We start from the raw sequence: 15062 nt of genomic DNA, 5'->3' as shown, positions 1-15062 counted from the left end.
CAGATAGATCAAGGTATGTTATGCATTACCGTCGATACCACTTTGATATACTGATAACAGGAAATAGTAGCATGACATCTACACCCAATCCATCCATGCGGAGAACTTGCGGTCTTCCACGTCGGGACTATAATGCTCTACACAATGGCCTGGTTTCTTCGCCTTCACAGCAATCTGAGGAATCTACCTGTGAAACAGGACGCCCTTACTCTCCCGAGCCCTCTCTATCTAGGGACCTAGAAGACACGCCTCAGTCGAAGCGGACTTACTCTTTCCTTAGCTCCTCGCCCTCCCCACTTGATCCTGCCTTTTCAGAGAGCAGCAGCAATACGAGTAGTCCGCACCCGTATAAAAGACGAAAGCCGAAGTCATATTCTAGTTGGACTTTCGAGCACTTTTGGACCACAGATCTGGATAACACTTGGTGTCGGCAGGGTGGCCCACCAAAAAAGGACTGACTGCTGATTTGTAAACATTGCAGCTGATCCTCCAGAGATTCAGCGCGCTATGGTTCCACTTCGAATTTGTTGGTGCATCTCCAGACCAAGCATCGTATCAAGTCTGGAGCCGACTCCATCTTCCTACCCGCGGTCGAAGGAAGCCTCGACCGGTTCTTGGAGTCCCCGAGAAAGAAGGCTGGCGTTGAAGAGATGCTAGTCCGATGGGTCATTCAAACAAGACAGCCTTTTACAGTGGTAGAGCATCCAGCTTTCAGGGCACTCATTGAAGCAACGGGGGCCACTTTGCCCATCAAGACTGCTGATACTCTCTTCAACCGAATTAAGGAGGAATTCTATTCAAGTAGGACTTCCGTGAAAGAGGAGCTTGCGAGGAGCAGCCGGACACTCGCTTTGTCCCTTGACGTTTGGACGTCGGAAAATCAGATTGCGATCATGGGTATCATTGGTCATTGGATCTCTCCCGAGTTTGAAAAGCGAGATGAACTTCTCGAGTTCACCGAAATCAATGGACCACATTCTGGAGAGAATCTAGCAGAAGTTGTGTTGAAGATGCTTGACGAACTAGACATCGCTCCAAAGCTCCTGACCATCACAGGGGACAATGCGGGCAATAACGGGACGCTCTGCGATAGCCTGCACGATCAGCTCCTCAAGAAGTATGATAATGACGATGACCGCTTTCGCATTAGACCTCTAATGCGGTTTCGTGGACGACAGAGCTTCATTCCTTGCCTTGCCCATATCCTCAATCTGATTTGTAGAGATGTGTTAGCTTCTTTAAGGGCTGGCTCGGCTCGAGAAGCAAAAGCGATACTGGACGACATGGCCATTCATTCTAGTGCATCATTTAACTCCCTGCACAGCACAAAAGGAGCAATTATGAAAGTCCGGCTCCTGACGCTATGGATTGCCCGTAGCCCACAGCGCCGCCTAGATTGGAAAGAAGTGTCACCCGGCAAACAAGTCAGTTATGATGTTGACACCCGATGGAACTCGACGTATATCATGATTCAGGACGCCCTTCGGCTGCAAACTCAGCTCGGACAGTTTGTTAGGATACACCCAGAAGTTCAGGCCCTTCAGCTTACTGGTGACGAATGGTCGACACTACAGCAAGTGGCCAAGATTCTCAAGCCGTTCTGGGATCACACAAACTCCGTTTCAAAGTCTTGCCCAACAATTGTGGAAAGCCTACCGATTTACTGGAGCCTGGACGACTTGTTAAATGACGTTCGAAATGCAGAGGGGGGTTTTGAAGAAGTGAACATTGAAATTCGCGATGCGGTGGAAGGAGGGATTCGAAAGATGAACAAATTTGCTAAGAAAATGGACGACAACCTTCTTTACTATGTGGCTTCTGTGTTGGATCCGCGCATCAAGTCGTCTTTGATTGTGTCTCAGATGAGCGAACAGGATTCGGGGCTTATCGTTTCTCAAGTGCGGGATTTCTTAAAAAAAGAGTATCCCCCGGAGCCACTCGTTTCGCGTGAAGTTGACCATCCACGCCCGCCGGGATGTCGGAAACAATGTGGAGAACTCTATGCAAAGTCCAGCCTTCCAAAGAGGCTCCTTTGTCGGATATTGATAAGTATTTGGATTCGCCGCCGGTCAACTGGTCCCACCATATGATCAGTGATGTGGACGCAGAATGGGTCCTGAAGTGGTGGAAGGCTAACGCATTTAATTTCCCACTTATGGCCAAAGCCGCTCGCGATTATTTGTCTATCCCTTCTGCAGAGGTTGGAATTGAACGCGAGTTCAGCAACTCTAGAGATGTCTTGGGCGTCCGAAGACACTGTCTGAACGCGGAGACTATGCGATGGTTGATGCTGTTGAGAGGGCAGTTTCAGACATCATTTTTGGGTGGTGCATGCATGTGAATTCATTGATGAAGAGCTAAAGTCTCGGATGTAACTTGTACGGACTAGAGTGTATGAGCTTGGTAGATGTATTGGGATGTAATGAAATGAATGATTATGTATGGTATTTTATTATATGAATAAATATGAATTATTCATTTATTCATGAATATTGCGAATATGAATTGTTGAGATAGGTAGTTGTAATGTTCTTGTTGAGGTTACTATCAAAAGTGGGAAACCCATCTATTTAAATGTCCATCTCTAGTCCCGCCATAAGCTTTAACCAACGCGATACTCAACAGTTGGAGGGAAGCGTTGGAGGGAAGCGTTGGAGGGAAGCGTTGTGTTGAGTATCGCGGTGGTCAAAGCTTATGGCGGGACTAGAGATGGACATTTAAATAGATGGGTTTCCCACTTTTGATAGTAACCTCAACAAGAATATTACAACTACCTATCTCAACACGTTGGAGGGAAGCGTTGGAGGGAATTGGGGGCCGCGTTGAAAAACAATTCCATCGATAAAAGCCACTAGGGATCATCCGGTGAAAAACTAAGATCAGGAATTCGTCGTTCTTCTGACATTTTCTCGGGCATTTCATTATTTAGCAAAATGAAATTTACGGGATTGTGGGGAGGGGGAATGTTGAAGGGTCGTTGAAAAGTTTTAGATGACTGAGACCGTTGAGGGGATATCAAGCGTTTTCTAACAATCGCTCATAGAAAGTGGTGCAGGATTGAACTCTGCAGCTAATTGGAGTGGACTCATGAAGCACTTGGCAAGAATTTCATTTTACAGAGCGTTGAAAGAACCAAAAAAAATAGTGTGCCGAAATCATCTATCCTACAGAATCTTGAAGTGACTGATGAATCCATGATGATTCATGGCCCGGGAACTTGGTGAGTTTCTTTCGAAAAACATTGAGCGTTTACTGTACGTTGGGGGAGACATTGGAGGGGTCCGTTGGATTTCAAATTCAGGGATCAGTTGTACCCAGAGATACCCGTCTAACGACCTTGGAGTGCTATGTTAACGGTCAGCTATTTAAGCCGATCGTCGAGGGCGAGAGGTGGGTCCTCGTAGCTTCCTACCCCGCATCGGATCGTGATCAATTATGGAAGAGATGGTCGAGTCCTGCATTGACAAAGACAATTGTGATTATAACAGCATGTACAAAACCTGGCTCGACAGCTGGCAAGTTGATCCTCTTGTAAATACCTAGTGTCGCCATAAAATCAAATTCTTCTTTCCAACACTCGTTAATGTTGCTAACACGCTTGAAATCAAATAAAAAATTCTCAGTGTTTACATTATCTCCATGAAAACACATTGTAATAACTCCTACTGCATATTCCCACAATACACCATATCTTCAATCATCCCTAAGTCAGCTCGGTGCAAGTCACGGTTCTTCAACTGCTCCAAGTTCAACTCAGCCACTTCCAGTAAGATTAGAGCACTAGATTAGATTTACAATGTGATAGTATTCTATAAGTCCTTTGGCGAATGAACTCGAACACATTCATATACGGAATTGCGTCCCTCCAGCAACTAGCCAAGTCGGCCAAATTCATTGCACGTGTACAGTAGAATTCGAAAGCATTCGGTAGCGCGACAAGATGTTCTAACCTATTATCGGAAGGCGGCGACAGGAGCGGTAAATAACCACCTTCATGCTTCGATTGCAGGAGAGATGAAATTACCAGGATGACTAAATGTAGGCCAATCCTCCTGAAAGGCCACGGGCTAAGGTTATAATGAAATTTTCAGCGCTGAACAAGTCACCTGATGGTGGGGCTGAGTATGGTACCATTTATGGGCTCGCTCCGTTTTCCTACCAAAAGAGTAAGACATGTTGACATGGCTGCTGTATCATTCGGCGACGTAAATTTGGGAATACAGATCGGGACAAATCAAGGCCCGATATAACTTCCCGGTATGTTCCTCAAGGTCCTTGAAAATAGACCCAGACAGAGCGAAGTGACTAACAGTGGCTTGACTTACTAAAGCCACCAAAATCCTGCCCAGAGCCACTATCGAGCGTGCCATTCCCACATAACCATAGTTTTATTAGTCGCGATGTACTTATTAACCAACTTCATAATAAATCTGTACCCCCAAAACGTATATTGTTCGTAGGGAGGGAATTATTGGGTATTAAAGCACTAACTACTGGGGTATTTCCTAATTTGTGCGAGCTCCTGTCATGGTATCCATGGTAATTCCGTCATTTCGTAGGCCCGGTTCTAGCTCGTCAGAAACAAAAGAGTTTCGGTCATTTGAGCTTTCCTCAAACTGCAGGTATAAGTCACTGGCAGAGGCTCCTTCCTCGTTCTGTCCAGCGCATGTTCCAGCTCTGTGAGGGCTTGTAGGCGGGTGCCTCCTAGTCGGTGAACTGCCAATAGTCGCGACGCCGTTTACGCACTTAGTCGCGGTATTGCCCTTCCCCCCACGGCCACGTAAGTGTCTGAACAAAAAGCGAATCACGGGTAGCAGTGTCGGGAGACAGGCGCAGACACATCCAATTGAAATCTCCACGACAGACCACCACCAGACACACGCTACACGGTCTGTCAAGGTCAACAGCCGCTTCTGGCATCAGCATTAGAGTTGTCACCTACATATGAAGTCTGTATTGTCCCCCTCGTGAAGGTTAAGGACGCATCTAGCTCGGATGCAACTGACAATAGTGACGCTTAACTGTGTCAGTTCAACATCGTATTGCTGCAAAGGAGTTGGCACGTACAATCCGCCCAGCAGAAAGGTGCTAGCAATGGCAAACTTCTGAGCATTAGGTAATCTCAGTCGCCAAATCTCATAGATTGGTACTGTCAAAATTGCCACATCAGTGACAATATTCGGGACCGCAGCACCGAAGTACCATTTGCCCTTGTCAATGCACCGGCCCTCTAATGTTGACATGCCCCAGGCCTTCTGGATTGGCTGGCATTGGAACACTGTGACAAGGCAGCCCTCGAACCACCACATGAACACAATTACTCCAAGCACTGATACACTGATCTCAACAAATCGGGTAGGAAGTATTCGATAGTACATAGTCAGGATGGAAGCTTTGATAATGGCGATGCTAGTGGTATAGAGGATATCCAACAAGGAAAGGTACTTCTATAACGTCAGTTTTAGGTGAAACAAAGATTTCCTTGGACAGACCAGCTCAGCTCTGCTCATTGTTATGACGTTGCTTGATTTGGCGAAATCGACATGTTTTCCAGTGTCCCCCAAGTAGACGGCTTTTGTAGTTATATGAGTATTCAAAATTATCCTTTCGGACCACTTCATGATCTTAGTTCCTTACCTACAATAGTGAGAGCGATCATTCCGTATATGAAAAGCTTAGAAGTTAGTACAGGTAGCTTGGACTGCTCTTAGAGGCATACCAGGGAGGTTGCCATCATCCAATCGTCAGGTCCATGCCTTGTTCGCGTGAGTGCCCTCGCCCAGAACCGCAAACCCACAAATACCGTCGACAGAACACCTATAGAAAGGCTCAGTCTGGTAATCAACGGGCCTTTATTGTCTGGCGTCTGATCGAGATGGTTGGACATGTTTGCTGCTCGGTCGACTCATTGGATTATAGGGTGGTAGCAGTTAAACTGTTAAGGATCGGGTCATGAGTATTATAAGAAGTTGGGAAAGGGGGCAAATCAGTCTACCAATCTTTTATAGATTAACTTGCCTCTTAATAGAATAGGGAAGTCTTTCTCCTCATGGCTCCCCATCGGAGTTATCAGGATCTGGTCTCAATACACTCAGCTCTCGGGCAAGATCAATACTACATTCAGCTAATAAATTTCATTTTGCCCTTTTCATAGCGACGCCTCTCATTACCTCCACCGTTTGGCGATCTATTATCCACTGTACTTCACTTGTCCAGGGGCGTAACGATACTCTAGTCTCATGCCACATACGTCATGACTTCGATGGAGGCAGTCTCTCTCGCGAGCCAATATTGTTTCGTACGAAGCATTACGCCGCCACCTAACTACAATTCGGCTAAATACCGTAATATTACCAGTTCTGGTGCAGTTCGGGTTTTAAGCACATGCGCAAACGTACCTAGTTTCATATTCAGCCTAGTTTCATATTCAGCGACCGTGCTGCATACTGTTCAGGGGTGCTGGAGGATATGAATATCTGAGTGAACCCCCCCCCTAGATCGCGCTCCAAATCATAACAGACGTAACTTTGGACTTCGATTACGGCTGTATATACTCTTTTTTCCATTTCTCGCCAAGCCGATTAAGCCTAAAGCATCAAGGTTCGCGTTGTCCCTTGCCGATTTCCAAAGAACATATTTCTCACTCCAAATAACTCGTCGTCAGTCGCGGTCAGTCCAATTTCGATGCTTTATAGCCCATTCATAGCGAATGCGGGCCACTTCAAGTGATATTCGAGGTCCGCCAGTTGGCATAACCAGACTGGTTTAGCAATCGAAGTATAGTACTATTCGATGCAGTAATGCCACATCGGACGTGTATATCGTGATAGGTGGTAAAGTGATCGCGTTTAATCAACGTCAAAATCCTTCGCGTGTCGCTTGGCGATAGGATCGGTGGATGGCCGCTGCGTGGAATGCTATTGCCGTCGTGACGTTGCCTGTTCTTCTTGAGGATATACTAGTTATATGCACCGTAGTAGGCGATGATTGAACAGCCTTAGCGATCTGGGGAATACTGCGACCAACAAGGTGCTGACCAACTAAAATACCACGCCGGTAGGGAGATAACGCAGTGTTCCGCCTCCGGTTTGGATCAATAGGCGATAGGGGGGGTTCTGAGTACCATTGTTGTTGAAGAAAAAAGTAGTGGTCGGACGCGTGAGCGCGCGAAGTGTACGGAAACTAGTGGGGACGACTGGATGGAGTCCCACGACCTTCATCTCCAACGGACTAAAATCCCAGCGGACTTTAGTCCGCATGCAAATAATATACTTTTGCCTTGGACCCTGGAGAGCCGCCACGGAACGATTAGCCCTGGAATGCTATTCTCGGAAGTTAAACTACGAATTTCGGAGCTAAGGATGAGCCGTCACTTGCTTAGACGCCCGGCCCGGGCTATTCTCCCAATTGGGTGCGTGCTTCCACTCGCAAGGTCAAAGTGGACTTCTATGGGACACTCAAACCATAATTGAACCAGGACTCTCTCTCAAACCTTGAAAAGCCCGTCTGACTAACAAACTTTTTTCCGTAGCAACCCCATGGGGAAGCAATGATCGATTTAGACATACCCTAGAGACTGCATACCAGAACCTCCTAAGTGCAAAAGTTGGGGGGTATTAAAGGCCCGGTTTGGTGCTTTTAAACACCATTCCATTCTCAGCCATAAAACTGTCGGCTCTTTCTCATCTCTGTATCTCACTATTTCATTTTTTTATTTCCTTGTATCTTTGCTTCTGCCACGAGACTGCTCATCATGGCGCTGGCTGTGGATAGCTCGGCGATCCCTGGCACCGTCACGCTTGTCGATGTAGAGCATATGTTGCATACTCGCCATTTGGAAAGTGGCAATGGAGATATCGTGCTGATCCCGACACCCTCGCATGACCCGGATGATCCGTTGAACTGGAGTCCCAAGAGGAAACTTTTGTCAACTGTCTGTGTGAGCGTGTGAGTATCAATAAATTCAAGTGTGCATTACGGAAGGTGAATACTTATGAGCCACGCGGGTCTTCTAGATATACATTGTTCGCCGGTATCGCCACCTCCGTCCTCTACTCAGTGATCACACCGCTCTCGAAACAGACAGGACTGCCGGTCAGCACTCTTAATGAAGGCACGGGGTATATGTTTTTGTTGATGGGATGGGGTCTGCTCTTCTGGCAGCCCTTTGCAATGCAATTTGGCAAGCGATTGACTTATATATTGTCGTTGGCGGGCATTTTGGTAGGTGCTTTGCTGAGGTGATACATGAAGAACCATGGCTAACAAGTGTTAGGGTACAACAATGTGGGGGTAAGGAGTTTTGATGCCTCGGGAAAAAAGACACCATTCCTAACTTCATTTCAGTCCCTATGCACACACCAACGGCCAATGGATTGCACGAAACGTCCTCTCTGGCTTTTTCACTGCCCCTATCGAAGCCCTACCGGAGATTACGGTGACCGATGTGGTACGTCCGCATCCCGAACCTGCGAGGCACCAAGTACTAACAGTGTCAGTACTTCACCCATGAGCGCGGAACCTATATGGGGCTATACGCCCTTTTCCTCGCTGGCAGTAACTCCTTTGCACCGGTGATCTGTGGTTTCATCGCCGAGTACCAGGGCTGGCGCTGGGTCTTCTACTGGCCCAGTATCTTTGTTGGTTGTGCCATGATCTTCCTCTTTTTCTTCATGGAAGAAACCAACTACGTTCGCGAACATGTTGAAGATGCCACTATCGCCAACGTTCAACTGAGCTACTGCCACCGCTCTCACAGTGATGACCCCGAGAAAGTCGTGCCGGTCTCTGACCATTCTTCCCCGTCTGCGGAAACTGGCGTATTCTACACCAAGAAGTCTTATGTGCAGAAGCTCTCGCTTTTGGGCCCTCGCCAGAAGCAGAACACCATGTTGCGTCGGATTTGGCAGACTTTGAACTACCTGTCATGGCCGGTGATCTTCTATGCTGGGCATGCGTCCCTCCCCTCCTAGCTCCACAGATGACTGAAAGCTAATGTTTGGATAGTTTCTCGTATGGATCTTACCTGGTTCTGTTCAATATCCTCAACGGAACTGCGTCGATCATTCTGGGATCGGCCCCATATAACCTTAGGTAAGCCCCAAGCTCACTACGGTCAGTGGTAAGAATCTAACACGTCTCAGTTCTTCTATGGTCGGCCTCAGCTACTTAGCATGCTGCCTGGGAGTTATCTTCGGGTAAGTTTCTTTACGAAAGTTCCACAATCCAATACTCATAAACAACAGCTCCATTTTCACCGGCCGATTCAGTGACTGGCTGACGATTAAACTGGCCCGTCGCAACGGCGGGATCATGGAGGCAGAGCATCGTCTCTGGCCCTTCCTTGCCTGTTTAATCCTCGTACCTGGATCCCTACTGCTGTGGGGTGTCGGCGCTGCACACGAAGTTCATTGGTTTGGTCTAGTCGCAGCTATGTGCATGTTAGCATTCACCACTACCTGCGGCATCACGCTAAGTGTCAACTACCTTGTTGATAGCTACCGAGAACTGAGTGGCATTGCAATCGCTAGTGTGATTCTGGTGCGGAACACAATGTCCTTTGCCATCGGTTACGGGTGAGTTCACAACACTAATCTGCCATCTTATAAGCCGGATGACTAATGATGATAGTATTACGCCATGGATAAACAATTTGGGCTATCAGAACTGTTTCATATCGGCAGCTTTTGCTGGTATGGCCTGCGCAGCCGTGTTTCTCGTGATGATCAAGTTTGGCAAGTCCTGCCGCATTCGTAGTCGGGGGACGTACTGGAAGATTGTGCAGGAAAACCTGGAGAAGGGAATGGGGCACTAGGCCACATTGGTAGCATGGATAGTTCCTTTACTTCACCGAGACAGTGGACTGTGGTATTTATTCCAATGTTCCGTCCCAATTCCGTGTGCAATGCTGTATCCATCCACTGCCCAACTACCCATCTCGACTGTTCCGCACAGTTAGCCAGCGCAAATAGGCACCCATTGAACCCTTTTTTTTCATTCACAGTAAAGGTCTTACTTTCTCCGACACAACCAGTCCATGATACGCCCCTCTACGTGTGACAGGTCCCAATTGGATCACAATATAATGTGAGACCAGCCGGCCAGGTCTAAGTGTCAACTACTAACGTTGTAAGCACAAGCTTAATTGAATCTAGTGGATCTAAATTACCTGCATTTGTTTAGACTGTGGGCGTCAACCAGGGCCTAGACTCCTCTTCGGCCGACTGCCAGACGAATTTAAAAGGCTTGTAGATCGGGGACAGACAATTTCAATCAGATCATTTTGTACCATCACATATCCAATATGAACCAACTCTGTAGATGTGTATTTAATACATCCTCTGGCTGCCACTCATTTATCTACAAGCAATCAATTCATTCCATTTTAGTTACGCGTGATCCTCATTCGCTAGAGTGTATACTGGCAGATGTCACAACCAGGAAGGAATCAGGGATCAACTTGTGCCATTTGGTGAAAGTATCAATACTAGAGAAGGATAAGAAAGACAAAGCTATCTCGTGAGGTGGTGTTTGAATATTCCAGGAAAAGGAGCGAGTGCCTTTTCTTATCACCCCGATTTGGCCATGTAACATGTTTGCTCCCTTTTCGTCAACGTCGTCGTATTCCTCCCTTCTTTAAAAAGACCTGGCCCACCAACTCTCATCAGGCTGGTTTATCGTTATCAGGATGGTCAGGTGCAAATCAGTCGTTTAATGCAGCTCGGGCCTAAATCTGTAAATCGTTTGGGAGTTCCAGGTAGATCGGAATACCGACGGTGGAACTCCATTAGTTCTCGGGTGCGTTCATGAAATCTCTCGCCGGATTCCAGTTGTCATCTTTATTACTAATCCATTTCACTTTATAGTTACAAGAGTTTTCAGTAGTATAGCCGGACGGAAATTATATCTTGAACTTCCCATTCCGAGTCGCCAGTCACTTCCACTAGTGGCGTAGGGTCGACAACCTGTCCGAAGAGTGGCTCTTTCCTGGAGGTCCTGGGTAGTTTTCTTTAGATATAAACACTAAGTGAACACGAATCAAGTCTGGTAGATTGATTGGATACGAATGTCTGACTTTACCAACGATCTTATAGGGGTTACTTGCTTACTTAGCGAGCTTACATCTTGGTTAATCTATTCGCTAGTATCTAGTTATGATGTAGACTATATCTCCTACGCATAAATCTTCCTTAAGTCGATACCAATTTCATATTATCGCTGGCGTTCCTATATGTATCTTACGTCTTATTAGGTATTGTCCTAGATGTCCTATATTTCCTATAATCGGCTTATATAGACGCGCGCTTCCTACGTCTCAGTATTAGTTGATTCATCTTAACAGGGTAATATTTAGCTCTACTAATCACAGACTTCAGGTGTCTGCTAGTTAAAGAATATACGCTATTTATATCCTCGTTCTATAAAGAACGGTAAAATATCTCTATGTTCCTAGGGTAATTTAGCAGCAGCAAAATAAATTACCAAGAGGTATTATAACTAGATGTATTGATAATAATCCACGAACGGTCTTAGGCGCTATACGATATATATGCTCTCAAGACCCTCTATATGAGGACCGTTTGTCTTCAAGATCTTCCGATTACATGACATAGTTAACAGGATCAATCGGCAAGCAGGGGTGTTAGGATCATTTCCTGAGGGCATCCTGATACGATAAGGATACGAGTGAAGAATGGGAGATGTGCCTGATATTGGTATGATCATATTCAGACTAATCGCTGGTCCTCCTAAGAGGATCCAGCTTCTCCTTTTGAGTGGATTCCTGTGTGCGTATGCAGGCAGGCAAGCGAGGTGATGTATCAACTCTGGTGGTGCATAGGCATTTCTTCCGCATTCCCTATACCTCTTTATATTGTTGGCGTAACAAGTGGCATTCTAAAAGGGGTCAGTATGAAAGGAACAAGGTTTGTGTAGACATCCTTCATAAAGGCTTTCGAGACGAGCTCGAAAGGTAGGGGATTTAACAGGTCCTCCTTGGGGCTCTATCAAGGGATCTTTTCAAAGAGAATATAATCTTGTCAGGAGACTCCCTATCTTCTCCTTCACAACCGGTCTCAATATCTGGGACCAAAGACCGCGCGGTCCGGTCTGGTACGGTCCTGGTTGCGGTCTTTTCGGTCCCGTGCACAGGCCTATCTCGAGGTACACTACCTCTTCACTATCTAAACAACCACTTCTCTATAGTCATGACTATGTGGTCATTTCCCTCTACCTGGCCCTTAGGTCTCTTCTTAATTTCGATTTGGTTAAGAGAGTCCTACCCCTTCATACACCACGTATAGATTAAAGAATTCCAGAAGCCTAGGAAAGTATCACAGAAGTATCCAAATATCAATACGAACGGGAGATAATATAGTACTAAACTAGAAGGTCCTACTGAAAGGTTCCTATAGTGTTCATCAGCATAGAACTGCTACCTCATGCTCTAGAAATTTAAAGTATGTTCGTCTAGCGGCAACGCAGTTATCGCACTTACTACTACCGTCACGAAAGTCGCACAGATTTAGATACGTACTAAACCGGGTGATATTTTTGGCGCAACAGACATAGATTGTAGGCTTTCAGAAGTCGAGACGTAGGTATTCTGTAACTTCATCGCATCTAGTGAACTTATTCAAATTGTGACGCATCTGAGATTTCAACGCGAGGCTCGCGGGAGCTCCACGGTCCGCTAAAAGCCCGACAAAACAAGATCGTGAGGAATATTGGTCGTAATAGGCATGATGGAGGCCTTAGCCTTAATCGTAGGACGATTAGAACGCACCGACTCATCCCGACTGGCGCGACTAGGGTCTCGGAACACAACGCCAGCAGGGGGGGGGATCTGATATCGTAAGGTCGTCGCTATCAGTGTCACCGTCGCCATCGCTACCAACGATGATAGGTCTCTATAATTTAGTGAGTCAACCTTGCTAAAAAAGAGAGCCCTTATGAATCTCAGTCTAGCGCTCATTGATATTGTGATCTGTAATAGTCTTACTACTAGTTACTACGCAGCCGCAATGCAACCTGTTAAAAAGCATCTTACCGATGAATGATTCTCCTACGATCTGGTGTCAGATAGCCTGCCCTAATCTGATCTGGGTCTATCAGCAGGACCTTTCCTCCTCTGGAACGCTGTATGAAGCGGAAGCGGCTAAAGCAGTCTTTTGAATTCAATCCAACACACTAAATTCTTTCAAAAGTTTGCACTATGGTTTCCGCTGTCGGCGGTCAAAAGTCCGCTTGTAATTCCGTGAGTGACGTAATGATGGGGCGAATGGCATGGCATGTTCATCGAGAATAGAGGTTTGGCGAGGGTTATTTCTTTTGCGGCACGCTGATTCGCGCATGAGTCCGCGGCCCACCATCTCCAACTCGGAGTAATTGGTGTCGCTGGAGTATTATAAAACCCTCGGCATGAATTTAGAAATTATCTGCTGGACAATTACTATCTTAACTTATATACATACCGATTTCAGCTGACTTGATCCAAGAATGGCGCCTACTCGCCGCGTTGCGATTATCCAGTGGTACATCAAGGTGTCTCCGCCAAGTCCGTAAATCAATGACGCAGATAACTAATTTGGAGACGTGCAGGAGCTGGCAACTGAAGACAACCATGCCAGAGCATGCAACTATATCCGCCAAGCAGCGGCTGACGGTGCAGAACTAGCTGTTCTCCCTGAGTAGGTGTATCTGTTTATTCTGTCCCAGAAGCCGCTGCTCACTCCGCCCAGATACCATCTAACCGGCTGGAGCCCAAACGACCCTTGCTGGGCTGTCCAAGCCGGCGAGTCAGCCAAATACCTCGTCAACTATCAGGCTCTTGCGAAGGAGCTCAAGATCTGCCTTGTCCCTGGCACTATCATTGAGAAACATGCGGTGCCCAATGGCACGGCGGTCTTCTACAACACCGCGTACTTCATCTCGAACGACGGCGCTATCCTCGGCTGCTACCGCAAGAAGAATATCTGGCACCCGGAGCGTCCGTATCTGACCTCATCCGCTCTGGAGCGCCACGAGGCAATCAACACGCCGATCGGCCGCATCGGCATGCTAATCTGCTGGGATCTGGCGTTCCCAGAGGCATTCCGCGAGTTGATCGCCGACGGCGCTGACATAGTCATTGTCCCTACTTTTTGTAAGCCACCTCACTCCTTTTCTCGGATCTGAAATATCAGTGACTTACTCTTTCAGGGACACCACACGATGCTTCTCCAGAGACCCTTCGCCACATCCCAGCCTCGGAGGCCCTCTTCCTAGAATCCACTATCACATCCCGCTGCTTCGAGAATACCTGCGGCATCATCTTTGTTAACGCAACAGGTCCGAAGGAGAACTTCCTGGGTATGTCTCAGGTTGCGCTCCCGATGATCGGGCCGGTGGTGAAGATGGGAACAGAAGAGGGCGTTCGGGTTGTGGATATGGATGTGGAACTTCTGGATATTGCGGAGAAGACATATAAGGTTCGGCAGGACATTGGAAAGGAAGATTGGCATTATGGTTACCGGCATTCGTCTCGTAGAGGGTCCAGAATCATAGATTTGAATGTCGATCTAGAATCTTCTTCCGCATAAGACATCCGAAAAGAAATTTCAGTTTCTCATACTTCATAAAAACAAGTCCTAGAAAGCGAGGCCTTAAAAGGTGTCAGGAAGGATTTGGAAGAGATCCCAGACAAAGTTTAAAGGGAGTGGTTTTATTGGGGTTGCCTCACAATGCCTGTAGCCTCACGTGATATCCACACCGACATTACTGAGGGCCTCTTCCCACAACTGCTTCACGAGACTCAGATGTTTGCCTCTGCGGGCAGCTCGTCATCTCTCACGCAGTCAAGTCTTGATTTTGTTTCACGTCCTTCCCTTCGACAATAGCACCGATAAGCCTTGACTATATCGCTCTCTACCATGACCTTCAGCCAGTCCAGCAGTGTCACTCCTGCCCCGCTCGACTCCGCTTGGCCGCCGGCCCACATTTGGGAATCCATGGGTGCGGTAGACCGTGCCAGTTGGTTAGGGCAAATACAGAGAGACAGGGCTAGACGCCTTGAATTGGATGTA

General features: G+C 47.0%; 4 protein-coding genes across 4 annotated transcripts; 3 read left to right on the top strand and 1 right to left on the bottom strand.

Annotated features, from left to right (window-relative positions):
* Nucleotides 1-95: 95 nt before the first annotated feature.
* On the top strand, nucleotides 96-2341 carry N7509_000353 (uncharacterized protein; the record flags this gene model as incomplete). The annotated part of the gene is made up of 3 exons (XM_056625000.1): nucleotides 96-346; nucleotides 494-1898; nucleotides 2015-2341. The coding sequence occupies 3 exons, from the start codon at nucleotides 96-98 to the stop codon at nucleotides 2339-2341; spliced, it is 1983 nt and encodes a 660-aa protein (XP_056493582.1).
* Nucleotides 2342-4505: 2164 nt separating this feature from the next.
* Nucleotides 4506-5659, bottom strand: N7509_000352 (uncharacterized protein; the record flags this gene model as incomplete). The annotated part of the gene is made up of 5 exons (XM_056624999.1): nucleotides 4506-4882; nucleotides 4943-5016; nucleotides 5068-5447; nucleotides 5493-5572; nucleotides 5638-5659. The coding sequence occupies 5 exons, from the start codon at nucleotides 5657-5659 to the stop codon at nucleotides 4506-4508; spliced, it is 933 nt and encodes a 310-aa protein (XP_056493581.1).
* A 2094-nt stretch (nucleotides 5660-7753) lies between these two features.
* N7509_000351 (uncharacterized protein) lies at nucleotides 7754-9814 on the top strand (the record flags this gene model as incomplete). Its single annotated transcript, XM_056624998.1, has 9 exons — nucleotides 7754-7947; nucleotides 8016-8223; nucleotides 8276-8292; nucleotides 8347-8449; nucleotides 8499-8956; nucleotides 9007-9093; nucleotides 9144-9197; nucleotides 9246-9575; nucleotides 9631-9814. 9 exons carry the CDS (start codon nucleotides 7754-7756, stop codon nucleotides 9812-9814), a joined length of 1635 nt encoding a protein of 544 aa, XP_056493580.1.
* Nucleotides 9815-13497: 3683 nt separating this feature from the next.
* On the top strand, nucleotides 13498-14579 carry N7509_000350 (carbon-nitrogen hydrolase family protein; the record flags this gene model as incomplete). The annotated part of the gene is made up of 4 exons (XM_056624997.1): nucleotides 13498-13542; nucleotides 13600-13688; nucleotides 13740-14143; nucleotides 14200-14579. The coding sequence occupies 4 exons, from the start codon at nucleotides 13498-13500 to the stop codon at nucleotides 14577-14579; spliced, it is 918 nt and encodes a 305-aa protein (XP_056493579.1).
* Between the last annotated feature and the right edge of the window lie 483 nt (nucleotides 14580-15062).

The sequence above is a fragment of the Penicillium cosmopolitanum genome (assembly GCF_028827165.1).
Source record: "Penicillium cosmopolitanum strain IBT 29677 chromosome Unknown utg000003l:1.0-3747932.0:1.0-3751027.0, whole genome shotgun sequence".
Classification (NCBI taxonomy): domain Eukaryota; kingdom Fungi; phylum Ascomycota; class Eurotiomycetes; order Eurotiales; family Aspergillaceae; genus Penicillium; species Penicillium cosmopolitanum.
The sequence above is the reverse complement of the archived record's forward strand: the minus strand, read 5'-3'. Positions and strand labels throughout refer to the sequence as shown.